Below are 9,734 nucleotides of genomic sequence, written 5' to 3' on the forward strand. Positions count from 1 at the left end.
ACTGACAGTTTGAAAAAATCCTTTGCTTCCTCATATTGTTCTTCTCTACTATTTTTTTTTAATGAATCCCCTTTCTCCTCCCATCAATCACTCCACATAAATATATATATATATATATATATATATATATTTTTTTTTTTTTAAAGTTGCGGCATATATATATATATATATATATATATATATATATTTTAAATGGAGAAAAAACTCCATAGAAGCAAATACATAAGCTGGGAATAAGCACCAGCACACCAAACCAAACAAAAGCTGGTAAAAAAAACGCTGTGCTTTGCACACGCCTTTAGTTAGGGGTTATATCTGGGTCAAAAAGATCCTCAAGAACGAAGAATGGCAACTGATTTTCAAGCAGCCGTATGTCAGGCCATACGTCCTGCAGCATCCATGGTTTGTTAAATATACGATCATTCTCGTCCTGCAATTCATGGAAACGGTGCCTCAACAAGACCTCAATAATGAATGCTGCATCCACTAGAACAATTCTCACAAAGTCATAACTGCTAAACTCGATAGTTTCTGCGTAACAACTGCGTATCTTGCCCTCTTGGTCCTTTATTATCTTTATATAGTCCTCCAAGCTGACCCTGGTTCTGCGTATAAAATCTCGTAGGTACCGCTTTTTGTGCTCTTCCATTGCTTGTAGGCCTTTCTTTCCATGGTGAAGAGGACCTACTACTTGAGGTGTGTGAGCCTTTTCACTTACACGCCGCAGTCGTTCAGGAACTCTGTAGATACAACACGAAGAGGACAAGGGAGCCAAAACATTCAACTCCTGATTCATTGATTTTGCTAACGGAATGTATGGGTTTTCGATAGAGGTCGCACTTGGTGCGATGACAAGTGTCTTCGCCCATGAGCGATAGGTCTCGGGTTCGAGACTTGGGAGCAGCCTCTCCATAAATGGGGGTAAGGCTAGCCGACATTCACCTCTCCCAGACCCTGCGTAAAGCGGGAGCCTTGTGCACTGGGTACAACCTTTAATGTATGGGTTTTCGATGTCATGTGGAGCTTCGTTGCTTATTGCTGATGTGTTTGTTGCTCCAAATCATAATTGCTGACAACGAGATGTTGATCACTAACACAACAACAAACAAATTTTTCACTATGATATTTTCAACAAGCTGAACCAACTATTGAGAATATATGACAACAATCAAAACTAATCAACATAATTGACAAAATTAACCCACGAATCGAAAATATACACACCCGATTTTTGAAAGAGAAAACACACATAGACCTTTATACATCCCACCCCAAATGCTTTGAAAGAATTCAAATGGAATGCACCAAGTTCATACAAAACTCTGTTTCTTATGCTCTTGAAAAGTTCCTATTAATTATACGAATCGGCACATGAAGAAGGAAAGTATAGATGTTAGGATCGACGGTACTACAATATAGAAAAAAAACAGTGTAAAGTGAAAAGATAGACATCAAGAATTTACGTTGTTTGGCAATTTGTGCCCTATGTGCATGGACCAGCGATCAATCTCCCACTACATCAAAATAATGGGTACAAGAAGAACAATCTTATCAAGCCAAAGACAAGGCTTGATGAATAGAATAAAGTATAACACTCTCTCTCACTAGACACGCTGATTTTTTTTTCTTAGAGAAATTTTTGAAAGAGAAATTTTTCTTAGAGAGTTTTGTAGCCGTTTCGGCATTCTCGTTTGTTTAATAATATTCTTATTTTGTTAGTCTTGTTTGTTGCGCACTCTGATATTCAACTTAGTATAAGATCAGGTTTGATCCTTCGAGATTTATTCTGCTTTGGGTTGGTATCTATTTGCTTGTTTTCGTTGTCATTCGTGTTCAGATTGTTAGTTGGTATTGATTGTTTGCAAGGAAAAGAAAAATGAAAGAAAAAAAAGTTTTGCTTGCAGAGGAGAAGATCCCCCAGCAAATAAAAAAAGGGGACGAAGGAGAAAAGAAGGAAAAAAAAAAAAAGGAACCATGGAAAGGATGAAGGAAGAAAAAAAAGGGGAAAAATATGGTTGTTTTGTGGCCCGTGTATGCTTGCATTAGGCATGGTAGCTTGAACTTGGAATGGAAATTTGGCATTGGCATCGGCATCGGCATCGATATTGGTATTGGCATCGGCATCGGTATCGACATCGGCATTGGCATCGGCATCGGCACTGGAATTTGGAGTCTTGCATCCACATCTACTTTGGCAAACCCATGTCGTGTACCGCCATGAGTTTGAGGGGGGGGTGTTGGAAAATATTAGTATTTAGGTTTATTTTAATATTTGGGTTTTGCTTGTTAGTTTATGATTTGGGCCTAGCCCATCTAAGTTAGGGTTTCTTAGGTTTAGTTCTCTATAAATAGAGCTTGTAATTTAGTTTGAGAATAAGTCATTCACAATGTAGCCTTTAGAGTTTTGTAGTCATTTCGGCATTCTCGTTTGTTTAATAATATTCTTATTTTGTTAGTCTTGTTTGTTGCGCACTCTGATATTCAACTCGTCCAAGTTCCAGGCGGAGCGCCGGTAGTGTGATGGATTTTTTATTTGAAAAATGGTCTGCACCTTCATCCTCTTGTCAATCACAAAAATACCGATTTTTTATATGCAAGAATCTATCCTTTTTTTTTTTACTGTATTTTGAACTAGAGAGGGAGAGGGCCGGCTTGCAGTATGCATTAACATATACAATCGGTACAACCTAGGCTTTAATAGGAGATAACGCATAATTTTTTGGGGAATCTTCATCGTTCTATTATGAGATGTCATTTTAAACCTTGACTCATTGCATATAGGCATTTATACAACGCTGTATTCTCCTTACATAACAATGTCTTGTTATTTTTGGAAGCTTGACTTTTTCATAACGCAATCCGAGACAATTCAACACCTTCTGTGCACTTTTATGACCTTTAGGATAACTATTGTACTTTGGAATCATCTTCTTGAAAACCCCCAAAAAGTAATCAAAACGCTATTACAGGTCATCAGCTGTTTTGTTTTCTGGTCAAAACAAACAAAAGTGACCCAAAAATTCTTTTTCGCAGCCACCGGTTGTTTCTCCACAACCCCAACTACTGATTAAGGATACTACACCTAAAGGTCTTGGAGAGGAGGGAGATGTCCCTCTTCGGAGAAGAAGACATACCATTTCTTCAGCTTCCTTATTCTATAGAGAGCTCGTCTCATTATCTCTAGTGAACGAATTGCCCGTTTCATATTCTTTGCCTTCAGCTGGACCTTCGACTTTATACAAGGGATGTCCAAGATGTATGAGTTCCTTTCTTCAGCACTTCCGTTGGATCTTCCACCTTCACTAAGCAAAGCCACTACTTATTTTCCTGCATTAAATTCTACCCTCGTTCTTCCCTATAGGTATTTGTGATTGCACTTCCCCGAAACGACAATTGTCCGCCAGCTGTTCCAATAAGATCCGAAGGAATGATCCAGCCTCCTTTCATGATTTGGCCTTCACTAGATCACGTTGCCTTTCCCTCTTACGCCAGCAAATTTTGTAATGCAGACGAAGCTCTAGTCCTTCTTAGAGTAGCAATTGCCACTGCAGGCTACAAGGAAGTTTACACATCTCTTGAGAATATCTTGACGTGGTGCTAGAGAATCTTTAGCTACTTCTAAGGGAAATGAAAAGTCTAATCCAGCACCTGAAACTCCTAGAGAATCTTTAGCTACTTCTAAGGGAAATAAAGCTGCCAAAGGAGACTAGCTTTTTAAGGCTTCTCTAGCTAGGATGGGGCCTTGTCCCTTCCATGATTTCAAACTTTTTTTTTTCCCAATAATATGGATTCCTCTTTATTCCTTCTTTGTTTATGGAAAAGATCTCAATCTGATAACCCTCTAAAGTAAATGAACTTTATATGAGAGATAAGTGAATGAACTTTATATGAGAGATAAGTGTCGGAGCAGAATATGAGTAAATTTGTGGGCTTGGGATAGAGCTCAACAGCCCTCCTCAGCAACGTTGATTCGGGGAAACATTGCCTCTCAAACTTAGCCTTCATAAAGGATTCTCATCGCGATATTCAGAGCACCACATTATTCCAGTACAAGGAATTAAATATTAAACCCATGAGAAAACTTTTGCTCCACACTTATTGAAATACACTTATCGAATTGAAAAGCTTCAGGTCGTTCTTAAAAATATCCTGTAAACATGTGTTGGTTTCTCTATGCCTTGCTCCAGTTCTTTAGGTCAAGAATTTCAATTCTTGCAATATAGTACCAGGAAGGGATTTTTCTTCCCGGACTGAATTTCATGTTCATCTCCAGTGAATCTTAACGAAAATTCTTTGGAGACGATTGTCAACATGTGGGGTCGAAACAGATTTTGAATTCTTTTGTCAAACCTTATGCGTCAGACCTGAATGTTTTCAATTGGACTACTTTGGCTGGCTTAGTCAAAACATTCTGTGTATTGGAGTTCCGTTGGAATAAAATTCCTCTTAAGCATTGCATAGTTTGGATGCCCTTTTAGGACCTACTAACTTATAATGTTGCAAAACATACTTGACTTAGTATGTTGGTTTGGGATAGAAGTAGTCGTACTCAAGGTCGGAGTTTAGAGCCACCTTCGGATGATTTTCGGGTCGCCTTTTCAACTATTTCCTTGAATTGTATAGAGCCCAAGTTTGAATGTTATAACCCACAACTTTTCTAGTTGTATAAACTTTTCATAGGCCGGATGGTGCATTGGACTTCCGGGTCAAGGCACCATGTGCCCATGCCCGTAGCCCGCCAATCGTTACCGTGCTTATTACGGTTCGAGTCTCCCAAGCTGCTAATCGTTCAAGATTGACTGAGCTACAAGCAGTGTTGGAAATATCCTAGATATGCTCGATATTTCCATGAAAATATCTAAAAATTCAGGGAACGATATGTACAGGGGTGAATTGTACATTTCACCCCATGTCTCGGAAATTTCCAGAAATCAGTTAGTTTCGGCAAAAAAATTCCAAAAATCAGTCAATTTCCTCAATATTTTATGTATCCTTGCAACAATTTCAGCAAAAAATTTGAAGACTAATGGTCAAGTTTCTTCTTGGTTTCTTTTTCTATTATGTGAATTCAGCTTTCAGTCTATCATATATTTGAAGATTGGTGCAATTGGAAAGTACTCCGTAGGAAGGCCTAATCAAAATGAAAGATGAAGATTGACTATCATTTTTAACTCCATAAACCTAAGCATTCTATATGGTATTAATTTAATTCAATAAAACTTGTGTTGCTTTCATAATGAAGTTTCAATTAAGTTATGTGTAATTTATTCGTTCTAGTGAAATGTTTTATTTTATTACTTGTCATTAGAAAGATGTTTTCATTATCAAATATCACATACTTATTTTTCATTATCAAATATCACATACTTATTTTTTAGACAGTATATAATCATTCATTCTTGATTCATACATGTGTTGTGGCCTTATATGACATTCCATAAACATTGATTTCAAATTTCCTCGTTTTTTTAGCAAATTTTGATATTTCCATCAAAGGCAACCGATATCGTTGTTGATATCGGATATATCCATTAATATTTCTGCAAATTTGCATATCAATATCTCCATCGTTACCGATATTTTATACTCTAACTATAAGAGAGTCTTTTGATAGTGTTGCTTTGAATTTTTAGACTTGCATTCGTGCGAGGTTTTCAAAATTTATGCATTTATGTGGGATGAATAAGATACTCACTACACCAGAATGAGAAAAGAAAAGAAAGAACAAACGTACGTGGATCGAAAAGGGGGCGTGATTGAATCCGGAAAGGATTGCTTACATATCTCCAGGATAAAGAATCAAATCACTAGTGTAGTCCTAAGAAAAAGATGATATGGTGTAAAAATTACATGAAGGATTACTTTTGACGATAAGCCTATGGTGGGACATTGGGAGATGAGTTCTCCATGGGCTTATCTTTGTGCAAACAATGGCATTGCAATTGAGTCTGCGGTGGACTGCTTACATATCCTGGGAAGGGAATCAAACTGCATGTAGTTCGAATGACGCTGGTTCTTACTCAAGTCACCGGAGAGGTTAGTGGAGAGTCGACCTTTCACCAACAGGGGCTCTCATTCTTAGCATCAATTCTTTAGTTTCCCTAATATTTGACCTTTCGCTGCTTGCTGTTATGGCCAGATATCAGGGCAACAAATTATCAGTGGAGGGATTTTTGCCCATGTTGTGCAGCCATTCTCAATTAAGGATAAAGTTGTAAAGAGATGGGTTGTGCATGACCTGGAACGTCATCAAGTGTTCAGATGGTTTTTCTCGAACCTTGAGTTGTATCGTCCCCATGGTGTGGAGCAAAGTTCCATTAAAAGTTTAGATTGTGGATCTTCTTAAGTTAACTTTACTAAGGATGCTCTTCCTTTCAGCTGCGCCTTTAAAAATGATGTTACCTTCTGATCCATTATCTATTAGAACCTGGCCTACCATGGCATCAAAGATTTACAACTAGACAATAAGAATACCATTGAGGGGAAATTGGGTAGTTTTTGACCTGAAAATTGTGGGGATGTTGGAGTGGTTTCCTTTCTTGGTCCATCTTTCTTCCTTTCCATGTATTTTGGAAGTATTCTTATCTTCTTGCTATGCGATTGATTCCAGGGAACAACTTTCCTCCCGGAAATCGGATCCAAGGTAGGCCTTGGGTTTGCTGTGGTTTCCCATGGCATACCTTCGGAAGGAGTTCTTAGACCTACTTGTCGAGGTTTAGACCCGTCATCCTTGGGGGAGCTCGTGTGGTGGAGTTTTCAAAACAAACAATGGTGCCTTCAATAATTCTCATCCTCTCGTCTAGTTTAATGAGTCTTGCCCATTCCTTGGCTCGTAGATTTCTGAAGATCTTTCACCAATGTGCGTATCTTTAGTACACCATCCCAGACCTAGTCCATAAAAGAGGCATCTTCTTCGTTTGGTGTGTGACTTGTCTATTAGGCGATCGTTTGGATATAGCTTCCATAGGGTAGAATGATTTGGCTGAGAAGAATAAGAGTTCAGTCTCAATGAAAGCACCAATTGTTGGAACCAAATCGAGCAAGCTAGGCTTAAGGCTTATTAAAGATATTACTTGTCTTCCAAGTAAGGAAATCCTAATTTAGGATATCTTGGGGATTAGGCAACATAATCATTATCTTAGGAGGATTGTATATCTTATCCAAGATTTCCTCATAGATAGTCTCCCGATTTGAATGAGGATTACTTCCCTACAAGGACTCTGAAGATCCCTATAAATACTCTAGTATTAGCATTTATCAGGAGAGGATTAGTCTCTTCATTTTTTCCAAGGCACATATGTTATATCTAGCCTATAAGAGGTGCAAACACCGTTGTCTATGCGTAGACACACCATGGATAACTCATCTTGTTAACACTGCTCCATAGGCTATTCATCAAGGATGCTTTATACCATTCTTCCATAACACTATACTCGTGGTTTGATTCTTTTTCCAGAAGATATGTAGGCAATCATATTCGGATTCAACCACACCCCATGGATCATTCCATTGTCCCCTCATCGAAGATCATGGGTACGTCTGACTAGATTTCACCTTTGTTTGTGAATATGCGCAAATTTGGTTCCAACAATTTGTTCTTTCATTGAGAGAGAACTCATATTTCAAATGCCAAATCACTCTACTATGAACAACAATAAAGCACAAACAACAACATGAGTTGTCCCAATGATGCCATCCTTGTACAAACACTTGACAACAATCAATGATAATTCCCAAATAAAGCTCGTGAATATTAAGGGGAAGATTTGATTCGTACAAAGTTAAAAAGGAAAGTACTTGTAGAATTATAATTCCTTGATTTCATTGATAACACAATATTACAAATATATACTAGTTGACTTGATATACAAGTAATCCTAAGCCCACAAGGATTTACAAGATCTAGCTCACAGAATCCTAAACGGATTCTCCTACACTATAGCCCACAAGGATTGACAAGTTTGGACCGCAAGAGTGCGAAGCGTGGTAATGAAAGCCCCTTGGTAAGAACATCCATAGGTTGGTCAACAAAAGGAATAAAGTGCACCTTATGGGTACCAATTTTGACATGTTCACAAACAAAGTGATAATCTAACTCAATGTGTTTTGTCTGAGCATGAAAAACCGGATTGGCAACCATCTAGGTGGTGCTCAAATTATCATAGAATAAGAAAATGGGTGATCGTACTGGATGACGAAGGTCACAAAGAACATAGGAAAGACAAATCGATTCAGTATAAGCATAAGCCAAAGCACGATATTCGTTTTCAGCGCTAGAACGAGATGTTGCTAGTTGCTTGGTGGAACTCCAATAAACTAAATTAGGCTTGTGAAAAATAAGAAATCCCAAAATGGAGTGAGGAGTGTCTGAACACCCAGCCCAATCAACATCGAAATAGCTACAAAAAATGAGGAATGGAAGAGCACTGAAAAGTAATTGCATGTTCAATGATCCCCTTAACATATGAGTGTTAGTAGGGCGAGACATGAATTGAGAAAGATGAGTGTGAGTAAGACGAGACATGAATTGAGAAAGATGATTTACCGCATAAGCAAGATCCTGACGAATTAAGGTGAGATACTGTAGAGATATGAATAGATGATGAAATTCTAAAGGATTAGAGAGTACCATCTTCATTAGACAGCTGTGCACGAGAGGCAATCAGAGTACTGCATGGTTTTGAATCAGTCATACTTATCCGCTTTAGTAAGTCAAGAGTGTATTTAGTCTGAGAAAGATGAAGACCATCGGAGGTGGGTTGAACCTCAATGCCTAAAAAATAATGAAGCGAACCAAGATCTTTAATTTCAAATTTGTGTCCCAAAAGATCTATAAAGCGTTGCAAAGCCATATAATTGTTTCCAGTTAAAATAATATCATCCACATAAAGTAATAAGATAAGATGAGTAGTACCATGGTGGAAGGTGAAAAGAGATGGATCGGTCAAGATTTGTACAAAGCCATGACGAAGTATAAAAGTACTGAACCGGTGAAACCAAGCACAAAGAGCCTATTTGAGACCATAGAGCGCCTTATGCAACTTACAGACATGATGAGGCAACTAGGATCCACAAAGCCCGGAGGTTGGACCATAAAAACATCTTTTGTTAAGTGACCATGTAAGAATGCATTTTTGACATCTAGTTGATGAATGGACTAACCATTGGTAACTGCTAAACTGAGGACAAGATGAATAGTAGCTGGCTTGACAACTGGATTGAACGTCTCATCACAATTAAACCCATAATGTTGATGAAAGCCCTTCGCAACTAAATGAGCCTTGTAGCGCTCAATAGAACCTTCTGTATGACGCTTAATACGAAAAACCCATTTGCAACCAACTAAATTTTGAAAGGTATGTGATGGAATAAGAGACCATATACCATTTTTAAGTAAGGCATTAAACTCATCTGTCATCGTAGCATGTCATTTAGGTAAGCGAGATGCCTGTATAAAGCACGTAGGCTTGACAAAATCAAAAGAAAAAGTAGTGAAGCCATGGGGAATCAGTGAATTGTTTAATTTTCGAGTGGCTAGTGCTAGAACTAGTGGCTGTTGGATGGATTATTAGAGGTACCAGAAAGGCGGAGGAAATGGCTTGTTGTTCAATAATGGGCTGCTAATTAGTGGAACCAGCAATCACGGCCGGATCAATATGTGGATGTAGCGATAGACCTGGAGCACTGGAGAAAGAAGACGAGCCAAATGTAGGTGCACTGAGCTGAGGCACATT

At 38.3% G+C, this 9,734-nt stretch overlaps 1 protein-coding gene across 1 annotated transcript; it reads right to left on the reverse strand.

Moving 5' to 3' along the window:
- Positions 1-298: 298 nt before the first annotated feature.
- LOC126631383 (putative UPF0481 protein At3g02645) lies at positions 299-9,418 on the reverse strand. Its single transcript, XM_050301527.1, has 3 exons — positions 9,163-9,418; positions 8,630-8,773; positions 299-804 (listed from the first exon to the last, which is right to left on the reverse strand). The coding sequence occupies exons 1-3, from the start codon at positions 9,416-9,418 to the stop codon at positions 299-301; spliced, it is 906 nt and encodes a 301-aa protein (XP_050157484.1).
- Positions 9,419-9,734: the final 316 nt, after the last annotated feature.

This window comes from Malus sylvestris, chromosome 8 (genome assembly GCF_916048215.2).
Source record: "Malus sylvestris chromosome 8, drMalSylv7.2, whole genome shotgun sequence".
NCBI lineage: Eukaryota > Viridiplantae > Streptophyta > Magnoliopsida > Rosales > Rosaceae > Malus > Malus sylvestris.

Bases quoted from the DNA above. Each gene is read 5' to 3' on its own strand.
- LOC126631383 (XM_050301527.1), bottom strand. From the start codon at position 9,418: ATGACAGATGAGTTTAATGCCTTACTTAAAAATGGTATATGGTCTCTT. The intron at 8,774-9,162 runs GTTAGTCCATTC...ATTATTTTTTAG, and splicing joins CAGTTTAGCAGTTACCAATG to GCATTGAGGTTCAACCCACC. The intron at 805-8,629 runs GTACTCTCTAAT...ACATTCCGTTAG, and splicing joins ACAGCTGTCTAATGAAGATG to CAAAATCAATGAATCAGGAG.